The sequence below is a fragment of the Manis pentadactyla genome, chromosome 4 (genome assembly GCF_030020395.1).
Source record: "Manis pentadactyla isolate mManPen7 chromosome 4, mManPen7.hap1, whole genome shotgun sequence".
In the NCBI taxonomy this organism is placed as follows: domain Eukaryota; kingdom Metazoa; phylum Chordata; class Mammalia; order Pholidota; family Manidae; genus Manis; species Manis pentadactyla.
Genome location: NC_080022.1, coordinates 188,290,798 through 188,306,167, shown reverse-complemented (window position 1 = coordinate 188,306,167; position 15,370 = coordinate 188,290,798). Strand labels below are relative to the sequence as shown.

The window sequence follows — 15,370 nt, the reverse complement described above, 5'->3', positions numbered from 1 at the left end:
TAGCATCAGTCACGGGCAGCACCAGGACTGGAGCCCGAGCCGCCATCCAGCCTGACGGTGCACCTTGACTAGCCGAGCTGCAGGCGGGCAGTCTGTCTGGGTGTCGAAAGCAGATGTACACAAGGTGTGATCTGCATGGACCCCCCCCAACGGCGGTACCGAGATGTGGCCCTGTCCTTCCATGCTCTGTCCAGACTGGCCACTGCAGAAACCACCCTAGTATGTGTGCGCCAGCCGGTGTCTGCCCTAGCTTGCACACTTTGGTTTATGTGCTGGCTTTCCACGCTTGAGTGATCCTGAATTCAGTTGTCTAATGAACTGGTCGTTACACTTTCTGGAGTTCTGGAATTGGGGCAATGGGTGTACTTAACAGATGTCATTTGACACCCTTTTGCTTTTCGATTTCTGTAAATAAAATGCTTTCCCTAAGCAAGATCAACCGCGTTGCTTTTCAGGGGAGTTGTCAGTACATTTCCCCCCCCTCAGAGCTGGTTTTTATTTCGTGGTACATTAGTGGCTTCTTAATTATCCCAGACAGGAGAACCTCTCTGGATTGAAGTTTACAGGCACAAGATCGAAGTCAGGTGCCCCTCACCCGCTCTTGAGCTGGTCGGCGGCCTCCTGGCTGGGTTCGCCCCCTTCCTTGCCTTTTGGGGTTAGCCCTTCCGTGTCACGTTTAAGGTTGATTCCGTCTCCCAGGCCCTACTTCCCCGACTCTTTGAGGGAAAGGTAGTGTTTTGGTGTTTGCCGTCAGGGGGCACAAACAGAGACGGTCTCTCCCTCGAGAGGCAGAGGCTTTGGGGCTCTCGGGGGAGCGGGAGGCCATGGAAGGGGCAGCTGGGAGAGGGAGAGCCTCAGCGAAGCAGCCCGTTTCCGGAGCAGGCACAGCCTCTCAGAGGCCTTCGCTTACGGCAGCTGCTCCAAGGCGCCGCACGAGGATTTATGCTCTCAACTTCGCTCCTTCACTTTGGGCGCAAGGTGGTTTCTTGTCCTGACTTCTGCACAGGGGCCCTGCCCTCGGGCCGCAGCCTTGCCATGTGAATCCTGGGTGTGCTCTATGAGCGGCAAATGCAGTTCTCTTCTGTAATGACCCCATGAAGTCAAATACCGCCGAGAGAGGGGTCATATCAGCCCTTGGGGGCCTTATCTGGAAGATGAGGCGAGGGACACCCGACTGCCCCAAGAACGGGACTCCCAGTCCAGGCTGCCTGCAGGATTTGCACCATCCTTTGTACTGTAAAGCTGGGGCTCCCCCAAAACATTGGTGGGCTTGCCGGGTTCTGGGAAGTAGGGGGAACTAGCCTTTCGCCTGAGGTGTGTTAGCAGCAGCTGTTCTGTGGGAGAAAAATGATCCTTGTTTGCCTGTGTCTGGCTCATGTTTAATATGGCACTGCCTTATCTATCCGTGCTGTGTGTACACCGGCTCCAGGGCAAAGCAGGTGAACCGGTTTCTGCAGGTCGCGCGCGGCAGGTGGCAGGTGCTCAGGTGGGGGGGGGGGGAGTAATCAGCTGCGGGCTTCTTCCCAAGACACATCCCCCAAGTGTTCCGTGGACCCCGCCGCCTGCCTGCCTGCAGCGAGCAGCTGTCTCCACGGGTGTGGGACGCACCCCTGGCGTGTGGGAGCTGCCGGGATCCATCTGCCCCGCGGACCGACCGCAGCATCCTGGCACCGCTCGGGGTGGCCCTGACGCAGGCACACGGAACAGAGCAGGGAGCAGGGGAAGCTGAGGCCTTGTCTCTCTCCTGGTGGCTCTGGGCTGCTCCTCTCTTTGGTCTTTCTGGGAAGGTTCCAGCAGAGATGTTTGCGCCTTTGGCCCTATTTGTCTTCTGTTCGGGAACTGGTGGAGCCCTTTATGCCAGGAAGGAAGCCAAGGCGTTGGCCAGCCCAGGTCTGGGAGCGTGCGGCCCCGCCCCTCCCCCGGGTCCTCCTCAGATTGCCTAAAGGGTAGTGGCTCGGCATGGGGCTCTGGCAGGCGCTGGCCTCCTGAGAGTTAGAAGTTAGTTCTTGGTGTGGTGTGCTTGGCAGAACAATGGTCCCCATATATGTCCATGTCCTAATCCTGGGAACCCGTGACTATGTTCAAAGGGGGGTCAGGATGCAGACGGAAATTAAGGCTGCTCATCAGCTCACCTAGAGATGGGGAGGTTGTTGCAGGTTATCTGAGGGTCCAGGTCATCACGGGGTCCTTAAGAGGCAAGGGGCAGAGTCAGCATCCTATGGGATGTGAGCACCCCACCTGCCCTCGCCAGCTCTGAAGGTGGACGGGGGGCCACCAGCCAAGGAGGGTGGGGCACTCCAGGGAAAAGGCAAGTCCGCAGATTTTAGCCCAGGGGGAGACCTGGGTTGGCCTCTGACCTCCAGAACTGTGAGACGACGCCTTTGTGCTGCTGCGAACAGCTAGATTGGTGGTGATCTGTTCCAGCAGCCACGGGAAGCCAGGCCGCGTGGGACGGACATGCTTTCTGAAGGAAGCAAGAGGGGAGGCCCGTGTCTTTTCTAAAGGGTGTCATTTCTTAATCGGGGCTTTTGCCCATTTCTGGCTTTTCAGTGACTTTGCCTCTCAGGGGGACTCTCTTTCCTCAGGTACCAATGAACAAATCTTGGGGAATGAATTTTGGGTTATAGACATCCTAACTTCACATTAGCTAGATGAGAGCCCTACCCCCCACCCCCACTGCCATGCTGAGTTACAAGCCTTGCTGCTCGGGGCCCAGGGTCAGTGGCCAAGCAGCTGCCCGAGGGCGGGTGGAGGGAACATGTGGTTAACAGCAGGCCTGCCGCTGTGCGCTGTGCGCTGGGCACTGCGCGCTGGCTCGAACCCAGCAGCGGGGCCGGTTCTGAACAGGGTTGCAAAATAAGAAATCTGCTGCCCTGCCAGCTCCCTCCCGACTCCCACCACCATGAAACCCCTCCCTGGGAAGCAAGCTGGTGTCCCCTCTGTCACCAGAGTAACTTAGACCTGCGAGCAGGGATGGCCAAGAGCCCACAGTTCTCCAAAGTGTTCTAATTCTTAAAGACTGCAGGTTCTGGGGAAAGAATGACTCCCTAGTGAGGGAGTTTCTGCAGAGAGATTTTTGTTTTATGAGCACGTGTGTGTTTTTTGAGGGGAGGCCAAGTTGTCCTTCCCTTTTGATTACACAATAGCCTATTTTGCAGAAATCTGGCCCTACCTAGTGGTCGTGGTCGGCTCAGAGCAGCATGAAATTCAGCTTACAATCGGGCCACAATCAGATGGTTAAAAACCAGCATTAGCATTTTATTTTGTTCCTTTGGAAATCATTACCCTTTTTTCATACACCCAAGCTAATGTACATTCTAGGTCTTAGCCTTATTCTGTCTCTGCATTCCTGTGCCAGCTGCCAGGTTGGCATAGCCACCCAATCGAGAAAAACAAGGCATTTGGAACGGCAGCATTGTGGTAGGCACATCGTGAAGGAACTGGTCGGAGGTGTTTACAATCCTAAACCCACGATACTGACATAGACATAACCTTTTTAAAAAAATTTTTTTTATTAAGGTATAATTGATATACACTCTTATGAAGGTTTCACATGAAGAAACAATGTGGTTACTACATTCACCCATATTATCAAGTCCCCACCCATACCCCAGTGCAGTCACTGTCCATCAGTGCAGCAAGATGCCACAGATCCACTATGTCCCTTCTCTGTGCTACACTGTTCTCCCCGTGACCCCCCACACCATGTGCACTAAACATAATACCCCTCAGTCCCCTTGTCCCTCCCTCCCCACCCGCCCTCCCACCCCCTCCCCTTTGGTAACCACTAGTTCCTTCTTGGAGTGTCTGAGTCTGCTGCCATTTTGTTCCTTCAGTTTTGCTTCATTGTTATACTCCACAAATGAGGGAAATCATTTGGTATTTGTCTTTCTCTGCCTGGCTTATTTCATTGAGCATAATGTCCTCCAGCTCCATCCATGTTGTTGCAAATGGTCAGATTTGCTTCTTTCTTATGGCTGAATAATATTCCATTGTGTATATGTACCACATCTTCTTTATCCATTCATCTACAGATGGACACTTAGGTTGCTTCCATATCTTGGCTATTGTAAAAAGCACTGTGATAAACATAGGGGTGCATATCTCTTTTTGAATCTGAGAAGTTGTATTCTTTGGGTAAATTCCAAGGAGTGGGATTCCTGAGTTAAATGGTATTTCTATTTTTAGTTTTTTGAGGAACCTCCATATTGCTTTCCGCAATGGTTGAACTAGTTTGCATTCCCACCAGCAGTGTAGGAGGGTTCCCCTTTCTCCACAGCCTCGCCAACATTTGTTGTTGTTTGTCTTTTGGATGGCAGCCATCCTTACTGGTGTGAGGTGATACCTCATTGTGGTTTTAATTTGCATTTCTCTGATGATTAGTGATGTGGAGCATCTTTTCATGTGTCTGTTGGCCATCTGGATTTCTTCTTTGGAGAAGTGTCTGTTCAGTTCCTCTGCCCACTTGTTAATCGGGTTATTTGCTTTTTGGGTGTTGAGGCGTGTGAGTTTTTTATATATTTTGGATGTTAACCCCTTGTCGGATCTGTCATTTATAAATACATTCTCCTATACTGTAGGATGCCTTTTTGTTCTGCTGATGGTGTCCTTTGCCGTATAAGACCTTTTTAGTTTGATGTAGTCCCATGAGTTCATTTTTGCTTTTGTTTCCCTTTCTCAAGGAGATGGGTTCAGGAAGAAGTTGCTCATGCTTATATTCAGGAGATGTTTGCCTAGGTTGTCTTCTAAGAGTTTTATGGTTTCATGACTTACATTCAAGTCTTTAATCCATTTCGAGTTTACTTTTGTATATGGGGTTAAACAATAATCCAGTTTCATTCTCTTGCATGTAGCTGTCCAGTTTTCCCAGCACCAGCTTTTGAAGAGTCTGTCATTTCCCCATTGTATATCCATGGCTCCTTTATCGTATATTAATTGACCATATATGGTTGGGTTTATATCAGGGCTCATAGACATAACCATTTTAAAGCAAAGATATTAAGCGAACCTAATCGAAGGAATGAGGTTTTTATCATTCTCAAGGATCTACCTTGAGCTGTTTGTCTATCCACCTTCACCTCTCAGGATTTGGGGAGAGGCTTTGCAGTATTGGTGCCAGGTACTTTGAGCATCTTGGTCTGCTGTTTTGATTTCAATTAATTCTAAGTCTTTACTGAGGCAGGACCAGTCAGGCAGCTGTTGTGGACTACTGTCTTTTCTCAGCTCCCTTTAGAGCGTTAGTGGATTTTATGTGTCTTAGGATCTTTGTTGACAGTGTTTAGAGATGGTGCTAGATGGGTCCCCACCCTCACTTCTGACTATTTTATAATGAACCTACGCCACCTGGCCGTAGGGAGACCCCAGACCTGTGGAAGGTGACCTGGGTGTACTGTTTGCATCTTGACCCCACAGGCCAGCAGGTCCCTAAGGCCACAGACAGCCATAAAGTGAGGAGAGCTTTTCAAGGTCATGCATCTTGTGCGGCCTGGCCTCTTTGCGAGCTTCCTGGTCTCCACCCTCTTTTTTTAATTTATAGTTTTTATGTTTTAGGGCAGTTTTAGGTTTGTGAAGCAAAACGGGCAGAAAGTACCAGGAGTCTGTGACCCCTGCAGGCTCCACGGGTGCTTGTTGTTGGGGTGAGGGGTGTGTGCATGAGCCCCTTAGGTCATCTAGAGTGCACAGCTCATGGTGGAGGCGCCTGCACATGCCGCCGTCCCCCCGACCATCCCCAGAACCTTACCATCCTCTTTACCCACCTGCTCCTGTGGCTCGGAGTTTTCCCTCTGGGCTTCTTGTGTGGCCCCTTTCACTTGGCCCGGGAGCTGGTTCCCTCCTGTCAGCCTGAGCTCACCGAACAGGTGCTCGGCCCTCATCAGCCCTGCCTCCCTCCCCACCTCGCTGCCTCGCCACCCAGCCTGCCTCCCCTTGGGCGGCCTCCCTGCCTGCCTGCCTCCCCTCCGGTCGGCCTCCCCCCACCCCCAGCCTGCCCCCCCTGCCTGCCTGCCCTTGGAGCATCGCAGGGCTCTGTTATGACATTACCCTCCCCCTTGACCTGTACCCCATCCCTGGCACCTTGTCTGTCTCTGGATCTGTTTGTCCATCTCCAAATTTCCTCTTCTTAAAGGATGCCTGTCATACTGGATTATGACCATCCTAATAACCTAATTCTAACTTGATTACTTTTGTAAAGACCTATCTCCAGGGCAGTAGTGGGAGTTGGGACTCCAATATATGAATTTTGGGAGGACACACTTCAACCCATAACACGTGGAAGATACATTTATGATAATGGAAAACAATATGCCATACGATTCCAGGGGTGGGTTTAAGGCAGGTGTAGCAGGGAGTAGAAAATACCAGGTGCCTTTGGATTGTGCGATTTAAGGAGCACAAATTCTTTATACTTCTCTGAGCATGTTCCCTCATTTTTAAAAAAGCTTTAAAAAATAGGTCAAGGATTCTCCACATCCAATTGGACAGAGATCAGAGGCTGTGAACCAGGTTCAGCTTAGATGAAATAGGCTCATACGGAGACAGATTGTCTGAAGAGAGTGAATATTTGTGACTCGTGTTTAACGGGCATGTCCTGAGCCACCAAAGGTAGCTTGTCCCCCCCAGAACAGCCTGGGGGTGGCGCTGGGTGGGATTGGCCCCCCCCACTGAGGGACGGGCAGAAGCCAGAACTCTTCTTGGGGGCAAAGGTCTCCCGTCCCAGGGCTCCCGCTCACGGAGGGACTTGGAACCTGCTTCCTCGTTTGCAGCTCCAGGACGCCTCTTACAGAGCCTCGGGGGGATTTCACAGCTGATGTGTGGGAAGATGCTATGGTGAGCCCTTCTATTTTGGAATCCCCTTCCCATTCTTCTAGCACATTCTTTTGATTACCCCAGTGGCGGCAAACATCTTCACTTAAAGATCGTTCGGGTATCGTTCGGTTTAGAGGCAGCTGAGGGTCGTTCGCAGGCCTGGCAGTTGAGCAATCAAACTAGAAATGCCACTTGAGGCCTGAAAAGAAATGGGGTTCCAGTCTCACCCACCCCAAGGCCAAGCCCAGGAGGCCACTGAGCGCCTGGAAGGCGGCTGGTCTGAACTGAGATGTGCCTACGAGCAAAACACACACCAGGCTCTGGAGTTTAAAGAACATACAAGAACCTTTGATGATTTTTTTCATGTTGATACATGCCAGAATGGTACTATTTGGGATATAACGGGTTAAATAAAAATATTAAAACGAATTTCCCTCATTTCTTTTTTTACTTTTAAAAAATGTAGCTACTGGGAAATTTAAAGTCAAATTATATTCCTGTGGAACAGCGCTGGTCTAGAAAAAGAGGATTCGTTTCCTTGGCTCATTTACCAGTCTTAGAGGTCTGGAATGATTCTTGAATCTAAGAAGTCCCAGACAACAGAATCATCATGAGAATAAGAATAAAACTTTCCAGATGAGTAAGGAAGGACGGCACGTGTTCTGAGGTGTAGGTTCCAGTGTGATTCTTTAAAAGCTTCATGTTTTGGTTGTCACGTGTCATAGTGGGCCAGGAAGTGTTCAGACAGTAGAGCTCGGTGGCTGACACACGGGGAGACAGCCCCTCGGCCTGCAGTGGCCCGGAGGGCCTCAGACCGGTCGGCCTGCAGGCAGCTTGGGGCCGAGCTGGGGTCGGCCATCTGCAACCTGTGGACCAAACTGAGCCTTCCGCCTGTTTTGGACAGCCTACAAGCTAAGAATGGTTTTTACACTTTTAAATGGTTAAAAAAAGATTAAAAAGAGAATTTTTTGTGACGTGTGAAAATTATATGACACTCAGGCATGTGCGTCTGTTAGGGCGGTCTGCCTGTTGACTGGCTGCTTTCACACCGCGGATAGGGGTGAGTTAGCCAAGACAGCGACCTTGTGGCCCGCAGAGCCAAGTCTATTTCCTGTGTGGCCCTCCAGCTTGCCGATCCCTGGGCCAGGGGGTGGCTTGGGGGTCCAAGGATTCAGAGCCCTGGATGCGGCTGAGAACAGGGGGCTGTCCGTGGCTCAGGGCCAGGAAGCAAGGGCCTGGGTCCCCAGGACTGTGATTGTCAAGGCGATGCTGATGTTTGGAAACTTGGTGACAAGGGAGAAGGCATGTGGATCTTTCTGGGAAAGACACGGGAATAGGGGGGCCTCTCAGGTGGGCAGGGAGCGGTTAGAAGAATGTAAGAAAGCTTGGGGGCGTCTGGAAATGCCCAGATGAGCTGGGGGGGTGAAGAGCAGTTCTTCATGGGGTAGGAGGGTGCCCCAGAGAGCCAGGTGGGCCACCTCGTCCTGGGACAGTGAAGGGCAGCCCTGAGACACCTTTCCCCTGCTGAGCCAGCTGGGACCCCCACCCCCACCCCTCTGCCCCTATCCAGGAGCCCAAGCACTGCGGGTGGAAATAACTTGATTTAGGGAACATACTGGGTTTGGGGAGAAGTGTATGAAATGCAGAAAGTTCAAAGAATAATATAATGTACCCTACAACCCTCTACCAATTGATAATTCAAAACATAATTTTGTTTTAGTTTATTTCCATTTTGTTTATTCATTCATTTGCTGTTTCTTAGATTCCACATATAAGTGAAACCGTAGGCTATCTGTCTTTCTCTAACTTATTTTATTTAGCATCGTACGCCCTAGGGCCATCCATGTTGTCATAAATGGCATTAGTTCTTTTTTATGGCCGAGTAATATTCCAGTGAGCACATGTGCCACATCTTATTTATCCACTTCTCTATTGATAGATACTACGTTGCTTCCATAACTTGGTTATTGTAAATAATGCTGCATTAAACACAGGAATATATATATCTTTTCTGATTAATTCTGTTTTCTTTGGGCATATTCCCAGAAGTAGAATTGCTGGGTTATATGGTATTTCTATTTTTAGTTTTTTGAGGAACGTCCATACTGCTTTCCATAGTGGCCGCACCAATTCACATCCCCACCAGCAGTGCATGAAGGTTCCCTTTTCTCCACATCCTCGCCAACACTTGTTATTTCCTGTCTTTTGGATAATGGCCACTCTGACTGGTGTGAGGTGATATGTCAGTGTGGTTTTGATTTTCATCTGTGATGTGGAACGTCTGATGGTTAGTGATGTGGAGCATCTTTTCATGTGCCTGTTGCCCATCTGTATGTCTTCTTTGGAAAAATGTTTATTCAGGTCCTCTGCTCATTTTTTAATTGGATTATTTGTGTTTTTGGTGTTGAGTTGTATGCATTCTTTCTATATTTTGGATATCAGCCCCTTACTGGATATATCATTTGCAAATATCTTCCTCCATGCAAGAGGTGGCTTTTTCATTCTGTTGTTGGTCTCCTTTGCTCGGCAGACGTTTTTCAGTTTGATGTTGTCCCATTTGTTTATTTTTGTTTTTGTTTCCCATGGCTGGGGAGACATCCAGAAAAAATAATTACTAATGTTGATGTTCAAGAATTACTGCCTATGTTTTCTTTTAGGAGTTTTATGGTTTCAAGCCTTATATTTAGAGCTTTAATCCATTTGGAGTTTGTTTCTGTGTAAGGTGTAGGACAGCGGTCCAGGAGTTTCGCGCTCCTTCACATAGCTGTCCAGGTCTCCCAAAGCCATTGATTGAAGAGCCTGTCTTCTCCCTATTGAATATTTTTAACTTCCTTTGTCTCATAATTGACCAAAAAAAGTTATTGTAGTAAAATATACATAACGCAACATTTACCGTCGTAACTGCTGTTAAGCGTGCAGCTCAGTGACGTTGGGTGCATTCACATCGTTGGGCAGCCGCCCCACCGTCCTTGTCCAGTCTCTTCGCCCTCCCAGTGGAAGCTCTGCTCCCAGTAAACACTTACTCCCTCCCCTCCCCAGCCCCAGGTGCCCACTGTGCTGCTGTCTGTCTGTGAATTTGGCTCCTGTAGGTCCTCACGGAAGTGGGTTTGTCCTTGTGATGGGCCGATCTCGCTCAGCACCACGTCCCCGAGGTCCCTCCATGTGCAGCAGGTGTCAGGACTCCCTGCTGACACTGAATAATGCCCCATTGTATGGCTTCGGCACATTTTGTGTGTCCGCTCCCGATCAGTGGTTTTCTCATGGTGGCTTCAAGTCTTTTTCCTTTTCCTTCAAAGGGGCTGTGTGGGAGTCCCTCTCAACCCCGGACCCCCAACAACCCCACAAAGCTGATCTGCGCCCTGCCCAGAGCGGCTTGTCTTGCACATCCATGATTTCCGCCCAGGAGCAGCATGGCTTCGCCTGCACCTCTTCGTTGTGCGGTGACATCATGCCCAACCGGCCACTCCGAGGCTACTTGGCGCTCCACGTTCATGAACCCCATCAGTGGGAAGAGCTGGTGGTTCATGCAGCTGCCGCCTAGGCCTCTGTGTTTTGCTTGAATTAAAATTGCTAAGAAGCCGATTTGCTGGGTGCCGGGTTTTCATTTGAGATGGAGGATCTCTTTCCACGAGTCTCTGCCCTTCCACTTTGCTCTGCTGTGAGCTGCTCATCTTATCTGTGGACATTCCTCCTTTTGGGGTGAATCTCTAGGAGTTCTGTCCGTATTCTGGATCCAAGCCTTTTGTTTCTAGTGTTTTTTTTTTTTTAAAGAATGAGTTGTGTGTGGACGCCCTTCCCAGCTGAGGTGACCCATCGCGTGTTAGGACATCAGGCAGGGCACTGGGACGGCGAGGACGCACAGACGGGCGGGGGTGGAGGAGGCCGGGGGGGAGGGGAGGACAGAGAACCTGGGGGTCCTGGGAACACGGCGCTGTGGGAGAAGTTCTGGAATGGAGGCTTGGCGCAGACCCGGGGCTGAAAACTGAGCAAAGAGTCTGTCTGGAGGTTTGAGATGGCTGCACGGGGATGGGGCTCCTCTAGACCCCGGGGGCATCTGCAATGCCTGGAGACATTTGGGGGGTCCTAGTGGGAAGGGGGTGCTAGTGGCCTCTGGTGGGTGGAGGCCAGGGCATCCTACAGTGCACAGAGCAGCCCACTATTAAGAATGACTGGGCCCCAAATGGCCAGGTGTCAAGAACCAGCTCCCCCTGTCTGCGGCCTGTCTTGGCAGGACCTATTTCTGTAGTGAACCGGCATCTGTTTCAAGCCCACCCGTGTAAGACAGGCTGGAGTCCCAGGGTCGTCAGCCCGAGCCCGCCTTGGCCCCCATGTACCTCCTCGCTCTTCCCCCCCAGGCTGGCCTGGACGAGCCCCGCCTGGGCCGAGGTGTGCAGAGGATGGAAACACTCCCCCAGCAATGTCTCTGGGCCGCCTCCTTCGCCGGGCCTCCTCCAAAGCCTCGGACCTCCTGACCCTCACCCCAGGTGGCAGCGGCGGGCCCTCCTCCGCCCTGGATGGGGAGATCATCTACTCCAAGAACAATGTCTGTGTGCACCCACCAGAGGGGCTGCAGGGGCTGGGGGAGCACCACCCAGGTGAGCCTGCGGGAGGAGGCTTGGGGGGCCTGGGCCTGGGGGCAGGGGATGGGGGTGAGCCATAGGACTGGGGGAGGGGGGGCTGAGGCGACAGGCCTGGGGCCGCTCCTGTGTCACTTCCTCATTTGCTCTAGTTTCTCTGTCTGCAAAGGGGGCCGGTGCCATTTGACTCATAGGCATGGGGGGCGGGCAGGAGGCTAAGGGGGATGGGCCTGTGTTTGCAAGTCTGGAGGGGGCCTGAGAAGACTGCGGACACATTGGAGTGCTTGGGCTGCTGGGAGCAGGGGGCCTGTCGGCCTGCGGGGACCTGCCCAGGAGCGCAGCCCTCCAGCCAGGCATGGCGGTTTCCTCCTTTCTGCAGCCCAGCGGACTGGGATGAGACCCAAGGCGGCATTGGGCAGGCCTTGTGGTCTGGAGAAATGGAAGCCACTGATCCTGTGTGCCCTCTGTCCTGCAATCCCACCGTCTGGAGATCTGGGAGAAAACACTCTTCTAGACTCTGCAGGCACAGAAATGGGGCAGGGACCCTTTCCAGCCCTTCCCCGCGGGAACCCATATTATCTGGGGCCATGTCAGGGGTGCTCCAGCCCACGGCTTCCATTAGTCCCATTAGTCCACAAGGAAACGTCTCCTGTGGTGACCGTGACCTCACTACCTTTAGCCAAGTCATGGAGAAAGGAACCACGTGTCTTTTCCGGGGCTCAGGCTGTCTTCCGAGCCTGCCCTGGCCGCTGCCCTGAGCACCACAGGGCTGAGGCCACAGCGCGCAGCAAGCCTCACGCATTTGGCTCTCTTTCCAGGATGTGTGGCTGACTGGCTTCCTCCGGGCGGGGGTCGGTGATTGTTAGATGTGGCCACACAGCCAGCGTGAGCACCTAGGCCAGTGGGCAAGCCCTCACCTCTGCTGCCCCAGAAGGAACAGAAAGCTGGGTCAGGGGTACCTGAGGCCTGCGTGGTCCTTTGTGATTTGTGCAAATGACTTGTGACAAGTTAATGTCTTGCTTTATTTATTCTGCACGATAGCTTCAGGAGAGCTGCCAGGCCTGGGCAGGCCTGTTTTCTGACGAGAAGGCTGGTGCTCAAGGCTGGGGTGGAAATGGGGTGAGGGTGGCCTCTGGGCTCTCTTCATTCCTGCCCGTAGACTCCCCAGGCTGCTGAAGGACCCTCGGGGTCCCCAGGGTGCAGCTAAAGCCCCACGACAGGTGTTGGAACATTTAAAAGTTATAAATTGCAGTCAGATCTGGGCTCTTTACTGCATGCAAATTATGTGTCAATGAAGTACTGAATAAATACATAAATAAGATGAAAACTTCCAATTATGCTAATGAACTATTTCTGAAAGTATTCTAACCTCCTGCCTTGAGTCTGTGGTCAGTCTGGATGGTCAGGTGCAGGTTTAGAATCATTGGCCCCTCTGGGTTCCAAAGCTGAAAGGCTGGCTTCCCGCCCAGGTCTTTCCTGCACTAAAGGGGTGCTCACCTGTGGACACCCCAGCCAGTCAGCAGCCCCCACAGACAGCTCAGGAGTGGACTGGGCTGCATGGACAGGGAATCCCAGGGTCCCGGGTCCCCGGAGTGTGCCCTAGAAGGGAGCGTGGGGTCTGGGTGGCATGTTACCCTGACCCTGTGGACTTCGGACTGCAGGACCGACGCTGAGGACTTGGGGGCAGGGGGCAGAGGTTCTAGGCTTGGGTCTGAGAGTGTTACATGTTCTGGGTATAAAACAAAAAGAACAGCAGCCTTTGGAGAGCTTTGGGTGTATTCCTGCTGTGGTGGGTGACAAGGGAGAGGGACAGAGGTCTTGGGCTTCCCTCCTGGTTCCTGAGTGTGGTCTGAGGGTGTGAGAACGCTCGGCCTCACCTGCACGTTACCCTGACACACCCTGGCTGGTAGCGGCTGAGTTTCCCACCTCTTTTGGAAAGGGGAACAGTGCGAAGGAGATTCTGGGGGCAGATTCTCAGAGCCCAAGGATGCCCAGCCCTGCCCTGAGGGCTTCTTAGGGTGGAGAGCAGGAGGCTGGCCACCCAGGGAGTCCGTGAGTCAGGACATCCCCAAGTGGCAGGTGCTGTGGTAGGAAATGCTGCGTTTCCCCCACACCGAGTGTTCAGCAGCCAGAGAGCCACGTGGGCCTCGGAGAAATGGGTCTTCTCCATCCTTGTCGGCTGTCCCCTGTGGGACACGGGAGACGTGGCATTGCCTTCTTCCGGAAGTTGCCTTAAGGAGGAAATCCTGAGGGCCCCACCGACTGGGAGGGCCCACACGCTGCCCTCTGGGTCCGTTCTTTTTGTGAAACAAAGTCAGCCTCTGCCCTGCTGTGCTGGGATGCTGCAGAGTGCGGCTCCTGGGCCTCTGTTCTCCTCCCCCGCTGCCCAGCCTGCAAGCTGACCGCAGGCAAGGGGAGCCCCGGGGCCCCCAGACTCGGGCCTGGGAGGGGTGCTGAACTCTTGGAGGCCTTTTGAGTCTGGAAAAGCCCAGGACAAGCCTCTACTTTGGGCACCTGGGGTCCCCGGATCTGCTGTGTGTGTCGGTCATGCACGCAGCGCTCAGCCCTCTCACCCTAGACCGTGTCCCCGGCCTGTCTGCTGGGGGCCAGGCTCATCTGAAGCTCAGGCCCACGTTTTACTAACCGGGGTGTGGCCGCTGCGAGAAGCCAGCCAGATGGCCCTCACCGACCCGCCTGTCCCCCAACTCCTCACAGGCTACCTGTGTCTGTACAAGGAGAAGGATGAGCTGCTGGGGGCCACCCTCATCCTCGCGTGGGTCCCCAACTCGCGGATCCAGAGGCAGGATGAGGAGGCGCTGCGCTACATCACCCCCGAGAGCTCCCCTGTGCGCAAGGCACCCCGCCCGCGGGCCCGGCGCACCCAGAGCTTGGGCGCCCCTCGCCAGCGCTCCCCCACAGAGCCCAGGCCCGGCCTGATCCCCAGAGACGAAGACATCCTGGTGGTGGCCCAGAGCCTCCAGGACACCGTGCACGTCAGCCCTTCACCCGAGGACGGGGAGAAGCTGGTCCGGGGCCTGGGAGTGGGTGGCCCGGGACCCGCCTCGCCGCCGGCCCACAGCGACTCTGGGACCCTGTCTGCCATCAGCTCGCAGGATGGCACCGAGGAGGGCCGGGAGCCACGGCCCGAGGCAGGCGAGGAGGAGGGCTCCCTGGAGCTGTCGGCCGATGGTGGGAGCCGGGACAGCTCCTTCGACTCGGATTCCGATGCCTTCTCCTCCCCCTTCTGCCTGTCGCCCGTCAGCGCCGCCCTGGTGGAGAGCAGCTCCGTGTTCCTGGAGAGCGAGAGCTGGTGAGTGCCAGGCGGCCCTGCCCCGACCCCAGGGGCCAGGCTGTCCCCTCCTCAGGGCCCCGTCACTTCACGCCGTGGGGTGAGCGAGTCGGGGGGCATTAGTGGGGCATGCACAGTGGGGGACTGCTGGCCCTGTCACCCCGGCGGAGCCCCTCCAGCCAGGTCCCAGGAGTCCCGGTGTCTCTGTGCCTCTGGTCTCATCACAGGAGAGGACTGGGTGGTGGCATAAGGCCCATGGGGTTGGCCTGTTCCCCAGCCAGGCTCTGCAGTCCACCCTGCAGCCAAGCCGGGCGTGTGGCCTGCCTGCTGGACCCGAGGGAACCCTAGGCTCTCTCCTCCTCACTCCCATGAGCTGCAGGAGGCTGGAGCACAGCCCCGCGGGGTGCTGGTGGCCTTTACTGTGCAGCCTGGGGGCCCCCGGGTACCAGATGCCCAGACACGTTGGTGGGCGGGGCCAGGAGGGGCACGAGTCAGCCTGTGCCTGCGGGGGTGGGGCCTGGGAGGGAGGCCTGTCTCGGCTGGTGGCCAGGAGTCCTCAGGGCCTCACAGAGGTGTGTCCACGGCATCAGGAACTGTGGGCCTGTGCTGACCTGGAGAGCCTGCTGACTTCTGCAGCCCTTTCTTGTACGCTGGCTGTGGTTCTTGCTCCCATTAGATTTCTAGGCAAACAGCGTGAGTA

General features: G+C 53.9%; 1 protein-coding gene across 6 annotated transcripts in view; it reads left to right on the top strand.

The window, feature by feature from the left end:
* Positions 1 to 15,370, top strand: part of TBC1D16 (TBC1 domain family member 16) — a 76,653-nt gene that overhangs the window by 3,186 nt on the left and 58,097 nt on the right. For all 6 annotated transcript variants that reach the window (XM_057501773.1, XM_057501772.1, XM_036910496.2 and 3 more), the window contains exons 2-3: positions 11,160 to 11,399; positions 14,097 to 14,691. In XM_057501773.1, coding sequence (XP_057357756.1) covers positions 11,222 to 11,399; positions 14,097 to 14,691 — 773 coding nt within the window. In that variant the 5' untranslated portion in view covers positions 11,160 to 11,221. The remainder of the gene's footprint in view (positions 1 to 11,159; positions 11,400 to 14,096; positions 14,692 to 15,370) is intronic.